Here is a 14755-nt window from a genome sequence, read left to right as displayed (position 1 = left end):
TTGTCCAGTGTCTGATAATTGTTTCATAAACTTACTCCAAGTTTATTGTACTTTGCCATGTTTCTATTAGTTTCTGTCAGGAGGACAAATCTGGTATCTGTTACTCAGCATGACCAGATGAGGAAGTCCACATGTCTCTTTTTATAATTGCTCTGATGTTTTTATAAGTAGATAATTATTTGTAGGAAAAAAATTTCACCATAAAATTATCTTTAAACTTCTCTTTCTAGCTTTACTGAAGCAGCAGTTGAGATTCCCAGTCCTCCTGAAACCCCAGCCAAACCTCCCGAACCTGAAAGTACCTTGCAGCCTGTGCTTTCTCTCATCCCAAGAGAAAAGAAGGCCCCACGTCCCCCAAAGAAGAAGTATCAGAAAGCAGGGCTGTATTCTGATGTTTACAAAACTACAGAGTAAGTAGTGGTACCGATCAGCTGACATCCTTTAAAGACCTGTCATTCTTCCATGTTTTAAATAATACTTTGACTATGAAAAAAAACAATACAAATGTAATATGTGCAAATACAAATCTCATCACAAACACCTCAGTGTTCACTGTACTCATGATATGTTGTTTGGGGCTAATTATTTTCCCTAATTATCTTCTCTCTGCCTTTCTAGATTATATTTCTGTAGTTTGGATTCTAATGATACCTGTTTTGTTAATTGAAAATAAGAAAAGGGACATTCTGCTTGTATCTAAAATGATCTTGATGGTTTTCTACATTCATTCCTCATTTGTTAAATGCTGTGTTCCAAACTTTGCCAGATGAGTAAAATACTTCTTATTTTTAAGAACTTCATATTCCCTTGGGAAAGTTCAGCTTGATAAGTCCTCTGATGGAAACATTTTAAAACCCCAGAGAGCTATCAACTCACTATATCATTCAGTAAGAAGTAGTTCACAGAGTATAGTTGAGTTAGGTTTTGGACATTCAGCAGTAGTTTGCAAGATGGAGAAGGGCATTCCAGTTAGGATAGCATGTACCAAGGCACATAGTAGGATGCAAAGACTTTTCATATATTAGAACAACTCAGAAGTTCACTTTTTTTTGAAATGTAGTGGTGTTGTGGAAAATAAGCATTGTGTAATAGGGACCGTGGACTTTACTGACTCTTAAGATATTTATCCCACTAAGCTATAGGAAATTTAAAATACTATTTTTAGAAAAGGAAGTGCAAAGTACAATTTTGTGTTTTAAGGTAACTCTGGCAACAGAGTGGAAAATGAATAAGAGAAGGTACTAATGGCAGAAATTCACAGTATCTATCAAAAGGTCATGAGGAATTCTTGAATTTAGGCAAGAAAAGAATGAAATTGAAAGAGGAACAGTTACGTTTTAGAGATACATCTGCATTGGTATGGTTAAAGTGATCACCATATAAACCACAACACTTTATTTTGCATTGAAAAGATCTTTCATTAATTTGCCACTGAGGTAGGTATCACATAAACTCTTTGTACTCCATTTCTGCTTCTTGGGTCATGAAAATATTTTATTAGTTAGACTTAGTTTCAGCTGCCAATGATAGGAAATCCTCTCAAATAACCAAGACTTTTTAAAGATAAACATTTAGGGATTCCCTGGTGGCGCAGTGGTTGGGAGTCCACCTGTCGATGCAGGGGACACGGATTCGTGCCCCGGTCCGGGAGGATCCCACCTGCCGCGGAGCGGCTGGGCCCGTGAGCCATGGCCGCTGAGCCTACGCGTCCGGAGCCCGTGCTCCGCAACAGGAGAGGCCACAACAGTGAGAGGCCCGCATACCCCCCCCCCCCCCCACACACACACACACACACCACATTTATTTTCCTTTAATTTAAAAAACGTTGTGAAGTACACAGTTCAGAGTTAACATGGTATCTTCACAGTGTCTTCAGGGACCTAGACTCCTTTTTTTCTGTTCTTCCATTTGAACACTAAGCTTGCGTTCCTATCGTTACCTTTTGTTCCAACATAACTGCCATAAGGTCTTCATTACAGAGAGGATAAAAGAGGAAAAGGGAGTAAAAAACAAGCATTGTACCTTCTTTGTAAGGAAGCATTGTGGAGTGAATGTGTTCCCCTGAAATTTCATATATTGAACCCCTAATCCCCAGTGTGATGATATTTGGAGATGGGGCCTTTGGGAAGTATTGAATAATTATAGGTTATTTGGGTGGAGCCCTCCTGAATGAGATTAACATCCTTGTAAAGAGAGACACAGAGAGAGATGATTTCTCTCTCTACCATGTGAGTATACAACAAGAAAGCAGTATCTGCAAGCCAGGAAGAGGGCTCTCACTTAGAACCCAACCCTAATCTTGGACTTCCCAGCCTCCAGAACAGTGAGAAATAAAATTTTGTTACTTAGACCACCAAGTCTATGGTAATTAATTATAGCAGCTAATCTGACTAAGAAAGGAAACTTCAAAACCTCATTTACAGTTACTGACTGAAGCATAGTCGTGTAATCATCATACTTCAGCCACAGGGAAGGCTGAGAAATAATGGCCATTATTCCAGGTGACAATGCCTGAAAAAAAATTAACATTGTCACTACAAATGAGAAAATTTGGGAAGATCTAATACAGTTACGATTTTAAAGGAATGTTTTTGCTGAATAGAAAAGCAGGTATAAAGTTCTCTGCTAAAAACTATATTTCAAGTTTTTGTTTTTGGGGTGTTTTTCTTTTTTTTATTTGGTTATGCCGGGTCTTAGTTGCGGCGTGTGGGTTCTTCGTTGCCAAGTGCGGGATCTTTGTTGCGGCATGTGGGATCTAGTTCCCTGACCAGCAATCGAACCCGTGCTCCCTGCATTGGGAGTGTAGAGTCTTAGCCACTGGACCACCAGGGAACTCACTGTAGTTAAAGTTTTACTTCTACTTTTTGACTAATGTACTTCTTCTGGATTAAATTCCTAAAAATGAGAGATTAATAATAAAATCAGACTGTGCCTCAGAAGATCAGTATCATCAACTACATTAGTGTTTTAAAATGTCTCTAGTCAGATAAAAGTCTTTCACTCTGAAAAGGACCTTGTTTATGTTAGAACTAGCTCTTCATCTCATAGAAATAAATAAGAAAATGGTTTATTTTGGAATATTTTTTTAAACATAAATCAAATAATACACGTGTGCATTCTTACAAACTGTGAAGCCAATATATTTTTGTGGGCTGGCTGGTTTTTGTTGGTAGCAATTGGGTTGGGGATTGTTTGTTTTGTTTTTTTAATTAATAAACAATTATTCAGAGCAGTTGTAGGTTCACAACAGAATTGTTGGAAAGTATAGAGATTTTGCATATACCCCGTCCTTATTCATGCACAACATCCCCTACTATGGACATCCTGCACCACAGTGGTACCTTTATTACAATCAATGAACCTGTATTGACACAGTGTCACCCAAAGTTCGTAGTAGGCATTAGGGTTCACTCTTGGTGCTGTGCATTCTATGGGTTTTGGTAAATGTATAATGACATGTATCTACCACTGTAGTGTCACAGAATAGTTTCATTGCCCTAAAAGTCCTCCATGCTAGGGAAATTTGTTTTTTGGGTCACAGAATGGTACAAAGACATTGCAAGTTTACTCTTTTTTATATAAATCATTATAGGTTTTAAAAAACTGTGAGGGGAATGTGTGATTCAGTTAAAATTGGATCAAGATTAGACTGCAGTATCAGTATGGGAAATTAATTAGATGAGGAAATATTAGAAGTTAGAAGACCAGTTAGGAAGCAGGACACTTTTGTGGTTTTCCAGGATAGAAGTCATGTTGTGAGCTGAGGTTATAGCTAAGGTGGCTGGATGTTGGAAAGGGTGGACTCTTGAACATTTTTTACATTAAAATTGAAATGAATTAAAGACTGATTGGATGGTACGGAGTAAAGGATTGGGTTAGAGTCAGTGATGATCCTGATGTTTTGTTTTGTATTCCTAGGTGTATGATGATGTCATTAACTAATATACCAGATAAAAGTGGTACAGCCAGTACTCCTTGGTTTAAGAAAACCTCTGTTACTATGTACATGTATATAGGCACCAAAGAATGTCTTAGTACTATAGTCATCAAACTATTAACCTGTGTATTAGTTTTCTATGCCTGCTGTAATAAATTATTTAAGTTGCTTAAAGCAAGTCAAATTTATTTTATAGTCAAAATCGATCTCTCTAGGCTAAAATCAAGGTGTTAACATAGCTGTGTTCCTTCTGGAGGCTCTAGGGTAGAATTCTTTTTCTTGCCTTTCCAGAATCAAGAGGCTACTTGCATTCCTTGGCTTGGGGCCCCTTCTGTCTTCAGAACCAGCAGTGACAAGTTGAATCTTCACATCAAATCACTTCAACATTGGTTCTGTTTTCACTTTTTGTTTTTCCACTGACTGCCTCATTTTTGTTCCTCTTCCATTTATAAGGACCCTTGTGATTAAGTTGGGCCCAGCCAGATAATCCAGAATAATCTCCGTATCTCAGAATGAACAGATTAGAAACCTTAATTTCTTCTACATATTCCTAGCTTCTGGGGATTTTGATTTGGGGAGGGGGTTGCATATTACTGTGCCTGCTATACCCTTCTAGGTTATAGGGTTTGGAATGGGGTAATGAGGTTTTTACTTCTTATTTTCTGTGTGTCTTTATTGCGTGAAGTTATAAAAATGCTATATTACTTTTGGAATTTAAATTTTATCTAATAGGAGTTTTAAAGAATATGAAATATCAGATATAAATCAGGTGAATTGGAGAGTGAACTTCAGACTTTAGAGTATACATTATGGTGAATAGCGAAATATTGAAAAATTAACAGTACTTTGAAGGGAGCTTTTAGTTCTATGTTTGTGGGGGAAGGTTTCTACTTTTAGTACTCCTAAAAGTACTGCCACTGTCGTGTAATGTTTTGGGCAAATTACTTAGTTTCTCTGGGAGTGGTAAAAATGAAGCTTTATGTATAAAAAGTGAAGCTGTTGAACAGTTCATATCTTAAGATTATCCTGGCTCTCAGATACTGTGACTTCTAAGTTTTTTAAAATAAGAAACTCTCCTCATATACTTCCTTTGATTTATAGGCTACTTTTGAGCACTAAATCTATTACAGGAAATGGGATAACTGTAATTTTCAAGCTTACAGAATATTGCTTGTTTGCATGAGAATTATATATGTAAAATATAGATGTATTATATGTTATATAACACTATATTATTATTTATATTACATGTATAACACATAATGTTTACACTTAGCTGTCATTTCCTCAAAATAGTATGTATCTTTGGAAATAAAAAGAAAGCATGATGCCATCTTACATATGATATATTATTTAAATTTTCAGAATGCTTTCATATTAAATCTGTGGGAAATGGTAAAGTAAGGGTTACTATCTACTGTTTAAGAAATTGACACAGAAAAGTTAAGGATCTTATTAAGTTTATAAAATTTATCATCGAAATCATTACTGGGGTTTTGAACACTTAGAGGTCTCACCACTCGTTTTACCACTGAATCATGCTGCTTGTCAGAAACTGAGGCTCAAAGGGTAGTGGATTAAAATTTCTTTGTTATAGATAATCTAGTGGTTAAGGTTGTATTAAACACCAGAATATGGTTAATTTTCCCCTGAAATGCTTTAGGAACATTCTAAGTTCTAAATTCAATTTAAATATAGGAGTGTGGACTGGATGAATGCTGAACCTCACACCATTCCTTGTATGAAGTAGTTTTGAATTTTTATTTGTTAATTAATAAACTCTTATTTTTTAGAGCAGTTTTAGGCAAAGTGGAGCAGAAAGTTCAGGGATTCCCATATGTCCCTTGTCCCCATCCACACTCAGCCTCCCTCATTTCAGCTAGACCTAACCCTTTATTTGACAGATGAGAAAACTGAAGCTAATAAAAGGTTAAATAACTTGCTCAAGTCACACAGATCATTTTTAGCAAAACAAGGTGAAAATTTCAGTTTATCTGCTTTTATCTCAATCACCAAGAAAATGATGAAAATAACTTGAGTGAAGTATTTATTTATTTATTTATTTATTGCAGTATAATTAACATACAAAATTATAGTGGCTTCAGATGTACAACATAATGATTAGGTATTTGTGAATATTGCAAAATAATCACCACAGTAAGTCTAGTTAAACTATGTCACTATGCATAGTTACAAAACTTTTTTTCTTGTGATGATAACTTTTGCAGTATACTCTCTTAGCAACTTTCATATATGCAATACAGCATTATTAACTATAGTTACCATGCTGTATATTCTATTACCATGACTTACTTCTTTTATAACTGGAAGTTTGTAGCTTTTGACTCCATTCACCCATTTTGTACCTCTTGCCTCTGGCGACCACCAGTCTGTTCTCTGTATCTGTGAGCTTGGTTGCCGGTGTGTGCGTGTGTGTGTGTGTGCGCGCGCGTGTGTGTGTAGGGGGGGGGGTGTTCATTTGTTTGTTTGTTCTTTGCTTTTTGTTTATTTGTTTAATATTTACTTATTTATTTTTGGCTGCATCGGGTCTTAGTTGCAACATGAGGGATCTTTGTTGCGGCATGCAGGATCTTTCGTTGCAGCATGTGGGCTCTTCATTGCGGCATGCAGGCTTCTCTTTAGTTGTGGCGCGTGGGCTTAGTTACCGCACGGCATGTGGGATCTTAGTTCCCTGACCAGGGATCGAACCCGCATCCCCTGCATTGGAAGGCAGATTCTTAACCACTGGACCACCAGGGAAGTCCCTCATTTGTTTGTTCCACATACAGGTGAGATCATTCTGTATTTGTCTTTCTCTGTCTGACTTACTTCACTTAGCGTAATGCCCTCAAGGTCCATCTATATTCTCACAAATGGCAAGATTTCATTCTTTGTATGACTGAATAATAGTCCATTGTGTATTTGTGTATTTGTGTGTATATACTTACATACATAGTATTTTCTTTATCCATTCATCTCTCAGTGGACACTTAGGTTGTTTCCCTATCTTGGCTATTGTAAATAACGCTGCAGTGAACATGAAGGTGCAGATATCTTTTGAAGGTAGTTTTTTTGTTTTCTTCAGATAAATATCCAGAAGTGGAATTGTTAGATCGTATGGTAGTTCTAGTTTTAATTTTGGGGGAACCTCCATAGTGCTTTCCATAGTGGCTGTGCCAGTTTACATCCCCACCAGCAGTGCCCACAAGGGTTCCCTTTTCTCCAAGCCTCACCAACACTTGTTATTTGTCTTTTTGATAATAGCCATTCTGACAGGTGTGAGGTGATAGCTCATTGTGGTTTTGATTCACATTTGCCTGATAATTAGTGATATTGAACATATTTTCATGTACCTGTTGGTCTTCTGTATGTCTTCTTTGGAAAAGTGTCTATTTAGAGCATTTGCCCATTTTTTAATCAGATTGTTTGGGTTTTTGGCTCTTGAGTTGTATGAGTCCTTTATAAATTTTGGATATTAACCCCTTGTCAGATATAATTTGCAGATATTTTCTCCTGTTAAGTAAGTTTCCTTTTCGTTTTGTTGATGGTTTCCTGTGCTGTGCAGAAGCTTTTTAGTTTGCTTATCTTTGCTTTTGATGCCTTTGCTTTTGGTATCATATCCAAAAAAATCATTGCCAGGACCAATGTCCAGAGTAACATTTTTTAAAACAAGAGTAGCTTCATGTTTTAAATTTTTAATTAATTAACTATATTGTGGTTAAATATACATGGCATAAAATTTACTATTTTAATCATTTTAAGTGCACCATTCGGTAGCATTAAGTACATTACCTTGTTGTGCAGACATCACCACTGTCCACCTCCAGAACTTTTTCGTCATCTCAAAATGCATTGTTTTGTTTCTAAAGTATGAATTCTGGTATCGCATCCTCGCTATGCAAGTGTGATGACATATGTAAAACCACTGGCATACAATAGGCACTCAGAGTAAATCTTAGTTGTTTCTTCTGCGTCTCACTCTCCGAAAGAGTTGTTTCCTGTCTCCTAAAAGATGTTTCCTACCCTCTTTTTTTTTTATACCTTTTTTTTTTTTTTTTTTTTGCAGTATGCGGGTCTCTCACTGTTGTGGCCTCTCCCGTTGCGGAGCACAGGCTCAGCGGCCATGGCTCCCAGGCCCAGCCGCTCTGCGGCATGTGGAATCCTCCCGGACCGGGGCACGAACCCGTGTCCCCTGCATCGGCAGGCGGACTCTCAACCACTGCGCCACCAGAGACGCCCCTATCCTCTTTTTTTAAATAAATAGTTTTATTGAGATATAATTTACATATCATACAGTTAACCTATTTCAAGTGTACAAGTCAATAGTTTTTCTTATATTACATTATTAATTTTTTTAATTGTAAAATACTTATAAAATTTGCCATTTTAGCTATTTTTAAGGTTACACTTCAGTGGCGTTAATTATATTCACAGTGTTGTACAACATTTACCACTATTTCCAAAATGTTTTCATTACCTCAAATAGAAACTCTATAATAATTAAGCAAAAACTCCCCACTCCGAAACTCTATAATAATTAAGCAAAAACTCCCCACTCCTTCTAAAACTCTCCACAGCACATAATAAGGTCTAATGTACTTTCAGTCTCTATAATTTGCCTCTTCTGGATACCCCATGTAAATGAAAGCATACACAGTATTTGTGTTTCTTGGTCTGGATTATTTTATTTAACATCTCTTTAACTTTCATTCATGTTGTAGCATGTATCAGAACTTCATTCCTTTTTCTGGCTGAGTAATATTCCATTGTAGTACATAGCACATTTTGTTCCTCTGTTAACAGGCACTTTGGTTGTTTCTGCCTTTGGGTATTGTGAACAATGCTGCGGTGAACACTGGCATATATTTATCTGTTTAGGTTCCTGTTTTCAGTCCTTTGTGTATAAACTTACAGGTGAAATTGCTAGACCGTATAGAAATTCTACATTTAGCTTTTATTTATTTATTTATTTTATTTTTTATTTCTTTTGTTTATCCCCACAAGGCCTCAAAAAATTGTAGCAGCAGTATGCCTTTCCCTCCCCAGATGAATCTTTAGTAAAAGCCAAAATATTCATTAGATTATAAAGAGAAGCATGAGTATACATTTAGCTTTTAAAAGAACCACCAAACTTTTCCACAGTGGCTGTACCACTGAGTGTTCATTGTACAGTTAGTTACTGATTTGGGATCTTTCTTCTCTTTTAATTTATGTGTTTTCACATAAAAATTTTCCTCTGGGCTTCCCTGGTGGTGCAGTGGTTGAAAGTCCGCCTGCCGGTGTGGGGGACACGGGTTCGTACCCCGGTCCAGGAAGATCCCACATGCCGTGGAGTGGCTGGGCCCGTGAGCCATGGCCGCTGAGCCTGCGCGTCTAGAGCCTGTGCTCCGCAACGGGAGAGGCCACAACAGTGAGAGGCCTGCATACCGCAAAAAAAAAAAAAAAAAAAAAAAAAAGAGTAGAGTATGTTGTTTAATTTCCACACATAAGTGAATTTTTCAGTTTTCCTTCATGTCTAGTTACATTCCTTTGTGATCAGAAAAGATATTCTGTATGGTTTCAATCCTTTTTAATTTATTGACTTCTTTTGTAGCCTAACATATGGTCTATCCTAAAGAATGTTCCATGTGCACTGGAGAAAACTATGTAATCTGCTGTTGTTGGGTAGAGTGTTGTTTCTACTTCTGTTAGATCTGATTGGTTTATAATGTTGTTCTAATACTTACTGATCTTCTGTGTGGTTGTTCTGCCAACTGTTATTGTACAACTGTCTATTTCTCTCTTAAATTCTGTCAGTGTTTCCTTCATATATTTTGGGTCCTCTGATGTTTGGTGAATATTTTTTTATAATTGTTATAGCTTTATGGTGAATGGACTGTCTTGTCAATTTTTAATGTTTGTCTCTTGTAACAGTTTTTTACTTAAAGTCTCCTTTTCTGATATTAGTATACTCTCCTTATCTCTCTTTTGGTTACTATTTGCATGGAATATCTTTTTCCATCCTTTCATGTTCATCCAGTTCCCATCTTTGGATCTAAAGTGAATCTCTTGTAGACGGCATGTATGTAGTTAGATCATGTTTTGTATTAATTTTGCTCCTCTCTATCTTTTGATTGGAAAGTCTCATCTATTTACATTTATAGTAATTACTAATAAGAAAGGATTTATGCTTGCCATTTAGTTTTCCATGTGTGTTATAGCTTTTTGTCCCTCATTTCCTCCTTACTGCCTTCTTTTGTACTTAGCTGATCTTCTTGTAGTTACCTGTTTGATTCCCTTCTCATTCCCTTTTGTGTATATTCTATAGCTATTTTTTCTGTGGTTACCATGGAGATTACATATAACTTCCTAAAGATATAACTCTGTAATTTTTGTGTGTGTGTGTGGTATGCGGGCCTCTCACTGTTATGGCCTCTCCCATTGCAGAGCACAGGCTCCGGACACGCAGGCCCAGCGGCCATGGCTCACAGGCCCAGCCACTCTGCGGCATGTGGGATCCTCCCGGACCGGGGCACGAACCCGTGTCCCCTGCATCGGCAGACGGACTCTCAACCACCGCGCCACCAGGGAAGCCCTAACTCTGTAATTTGAATTGATACCAACTTACCTTCAGTCGCATAGAAAAATGCTATTCCTGTAAAGCTCCATGCCTTCCTTTTATATTATTGATATTACAAATTACATCTTTTTTCATTTTGTGCCCTAAAACATATATTTATAATTATTTTTTATGCATTTGTCTTTTTTAAAATTTTTTAATTTTTGGCTGCGTTGGGTCTTCATTGCTGTGCTCAGGCTTTCTCTAGTTGTGGTGAGTGGGGGCAGTTCTTCATTGTGGTGCACATGCTTCTCATTGTGCTGGCTTCTCTTGTTGCAGAGCACAGGCTCTAGGTACATGGGCTACAGTAGTTGTGGCACACAGGCTCAGTAGTTGTGGCGCATGGGCTTAGTTGCTCCGCAGCATGTGGGATCTTCCCAGACTGGGAATCAAACCCGTGTCCCCTGCAGTGGCAGGCAGATTCTTAACCACTGTGCCACCAGGGAAGTTACTGCATTTGTCTTTTAAATCCTGTTTTCTATACTCTTTTCTCTGCAGTCACCCATCATGATTAAACTAAGAGCCTCTTGCCTGTTTTTTTCCTAGAAAAAAATAAAAGTCTTTTTGTTTTGTTTTGTTTTTTGGCCCCACGGCATGTGGGATTTTAATTCCCCGACCAGGGATTGAACCAGTGGCCCCCGCAGTGGAAGCGCAGTCTTAACCGCTGGACCTCCAGGGAAGTCCCAAAAGTGATTTTTTAATAATAATAAAAAATAAAGATTGCATTAACTGAGATGATTAAAGAACTTTCCACATGTAAGTTGGCTCCTAATGTGGAGTAGAACATATCAGGCCATCACTGTATATTGTCAGGAATTATAAATCATGATTTATGAAAGTTCAGTGAAAGTTCAGTTTGCCACTTAGAAATGGAGAAGCATTGGGAGGGAATCCATAACAACATTTACATTCCGTTCTATTTTTTATAGAAGCTTGGTTATGTCCAGTCTTATGGCTAAGGAAAATGTTTGTATCTGGCAGCAGCTCTTGCTCTAGCTCCCTCTAGTGATAATAAAATGGCTTCAGTAGCAATTACTATTTCTCACTTGACTGTTCTTTTTTTTTTTTTTTTTTTTTTTTTTTTTTTTTTTTTTTTTTTGCGGTATGCGGGCCTCTCACCGTTGTGGCCTCTCCCGTTGCGGAGCACAGGCTCTGGACGCGCAGGCCCAGCGGCCATGGCTCATGGGCTCAGCTGCTCCGCGGCATGTGGGATCTTCCCAGACTAGGGCACAAACCCGTGTCTCTTGCATCGGCAGGCGGACTCTCAACCACTGCGCCACCAGGGAAGCCCCTTGACTGTTCTTTAATACAGGCCTGATGGACTTTTAATAACAAGATTTAATATATTTTAATAAATAACAAGATTTAAGATACTTCAAAAATTATATCTCATTCATACAGTGGAATATTATTCAGCGTTAAAAAAGAAAGAATTTGGACACCTCCTACAATATGGATGAACCTTGAAAATATTATGCTAAGTGAAATGAACCAGTCAGAAAAAGACAAATACTGTTTGATTCCACTTATAAGAGGTACCTAGAGTAGTCAAATGCATGGAGAGAGAATGGAGAATGGTGGTTGCCAGGGGCTGGTGGCAGTTATTGTTTAATGGATTCAGAGTTTCAGTCTTACAAGGTGAAGTGTTCCTAGATGGCTGATAGTGATGGTTGTATAACAGTGTGAATGTACTTAATACCACTGAGCTGCACACTTAAGATTGGTTAAAATGGGAAATTGTATGTTATATATATTTACCAGGAAAAGTTTGCAGGAGATCTGTTACCTCAAGTTCTGAGATATCCCTCTGTTCTGTTATTGAGAGTGGAAAATGATACAGCCTTCCCTTAGGAAATGTGTGTCTCAAACTGTAAATACTATCAGAGTTCAAGGAAGAGGTTAGGAAAATACAATTTTGTGATGAAAATTGAGAATTAACATATCTTAAAGTGTAGAAATTACAAATGACATCATAATTGCTATAGTAATGATGGTATTATTGTAAACTAGAAATTAGGGAAGTGAAATAATACTTCTTTAAAATACTTTTTAATAGACACGTAGTCATGTTTTCTCTGTAAAAACACAGTCTTAGCACTTTCCAACCTGAACATATCTTAGAAATTACATAATTCACCTCTCTTAAGCCCTAGATCAATAAATCTTGCATTTGCATACAATGGGACTACCTTACCAGATTAAACTTTTATTTTTTTCACAATGTTTTTGTTTTTTTGTTTGTTTATTTGAAAATACTCAAATCTCTGGCAAAATTAACACCCATATACCCTACCTAAATTTATTAACATTTTGCCACATTTGCTTTAATTCTCTATACACACATTTACATTTTTGCATGGGAAAAAATTTTTGTCCAGTGAAAATTTTGAAAGTAAGTTGCAGACATTCACCCCTATGCATTTCAGAAGTTATCACCTTAGAACTAGGATACTCTCCTACCTAATCTTAATACCATTATCATATCTAAGAAACTAAGTAGGACTTCCCTGGTGTGCAGTGGTTAGGAGTCCTCCTGCCCGAGGACACGGGTTCGACCCCTGGTCTGGAATGATCCCACATGCTGCGGGGCAACTAAGCCTGTGTGCCACAACTACTGAGCCTGTGCTCTAGAGCCCGCGAGCCACAAATACTGAGCCTGCGTGCCACAACTACTGAAGGCTGTGCGCCTAGAGCCCATGCTCCGCCACAAGAGAAGCCACCACAATGAGACGCCCATGCACTGCAACGAAGAGTAGCCCCTGCTTGCCGCAACTAGAAAAAGCTCACACACAGAGCAACGAAGACCCAACAGAGCCAAAAATAAAATAAATAAATAAATTTATTTTTTTAAAAGCAGTATATCAGTAATATCATTAATATACAGCCCATACTTATATTTTCCCTGTTGTCCTAAAATTATCTTTTATTTCAATTTATTTTGTTTTCTTTTAATGTAGAATCCAAACAGATAACATGTGTTAGCACCTGATTGCTAGCTATGTGTATTATTTTAATCTAGAATATTCCCTATCTTTTGTTTTTTATGAGATTGATCCTTTTTGAGGAACTTAAGCTTGTTTTGCTACATTCCACAATTTTTAAATTATTTCTTCATGATTAGATTTAGGTTAAATCTTGGCGGGAGTATTACATATGTGATATTTCGTACTTCTAATTGCATCCCGCTTACTGTTTCACTGTTGGTTATGCCATGTTTGATCACTTGGTTAAGATGTGGTATCCACCAGCTCTCTCCAATGTAAAGATACATTTTTACTATCGTAAATTAGTAAATCATGGGGTGATGGTTGAGGCTGTGGCTTCTTCTCTAGTAGTCTTTTTTTTTAATCTAATATTTTAGCATCCATTATGATCTTTGACTAAACTGGTGAGTACATTGTTAGTTGCAAACTGGTAATTTTCTAATTCTGTCATTTCTTCAACATTTATTAGCTGATATTTCTCTGGGAAGATGAGCTTTGACTTTTCTTCCCTTTACACACTCAGAATTTTTCATTTCTTTTGAGTATCGTATGGACTCATAAAAAATTTTAATATATCATAATCCAGTACCATCGTTTTGTGGAGATCTGCTCAGATTTCCCAAATTTTAATCACAGAAGACACTTTAAGCTGGGTCCTGTTTCTTTTAGACATAACCTCATTCATCTTTGAGTATTTCCCTGCTTTCTGTCGTAGAAAGGTATCATTCATCCTGGTTGTTTTGTTTTGGTATTTATTTTTATTTCTTTGCTGTTGTTTATCAGATTTACCTTGTTCTTTCCTTGCCTCAGATCAGGAATCAGTTATTTCACTCAAGAAGTTTTGGTTTCTTTTTCTTTTCTTTTTTTTTTGTTTTTTTTTTTTTGGTTTGTTTTTTAAAATATTTATTTATTTATTTGGTTACACCGCGTCTTACTTGTGGCAGGGGGGTCCTTAGTTGTGGCCCACCATCTCCTTAGTTGTGGCATGCAAACTCTTAGTTGCGGCGTGCATGTAGCATGCAGTTCCTGACCAAAGATTGAACCCAGGCCCCCTGCATTGGGAGCATGGAGTCTTAACCACTGTGCCACCAGTGAAGTCCCTGGTTTCTTTTAATGGGAATTATTTAGAAATCAAAATCTGGGTACTTGATATGCTGTCTGCTACTAGGTTATCATTGTTCCTGAGGTGTAGCAATGCTTTTAGGCTCTTTCAGAACGAGGAAATAAATAAGTATA

At 37.2% G+C, this 14755-nt stretch overlaps 1 protein-coding gene across 9 annotated transcripts in view; it reads left to right on the top strand.

Annotated features, from left to right (window-relative positions):
- The window catches only part of ASH1L (ASH1 like histone lysine methyltransferase), a 207335-nt gene that overhangs the window by 101013 nt on the left and 91567 nt on the right, over positions 1 to 14755 (top strand). For 8 of the 9 annotated variants that reach the window (XM_067037683.1, XM_067037687.1, XM_067037648.1 and 5 more), the window contains one exon: positions 231 to 410. The exons of the other annotated variant lie outside the window; for it this stretch is intronic. In XM_067037683.1, coding sequence (XP_066893784.1) covers positions 231 to 410 — 180 coding nt within the window. The remainder of the gene's footprint in view (positions 1 to 230; positions 411 to 14755) is intronic. 9 annotated transcript variants of the gene reach the window in all.

This window comes from Kogia breviceps, chromosome 1 (genome assembly GCF_026419965.1).
Source record: "Kogia breviceps isolate mKogBre1 chromosome 1, mKogBre1 haplotype 1, whole genome shotgun sequence".
NCBI classification, from domain to species: domain Eukaryota; kingdom Metazoa; phylum Chordata; class Mammalia; order Artiodactyla; family Physeteridae; genus Kogia; species Kogia breviceps.
Note: the sequence above shows the minus strand (reverse complement) of the source record. Positions and strands in the feature narration are given on the sequence as shown.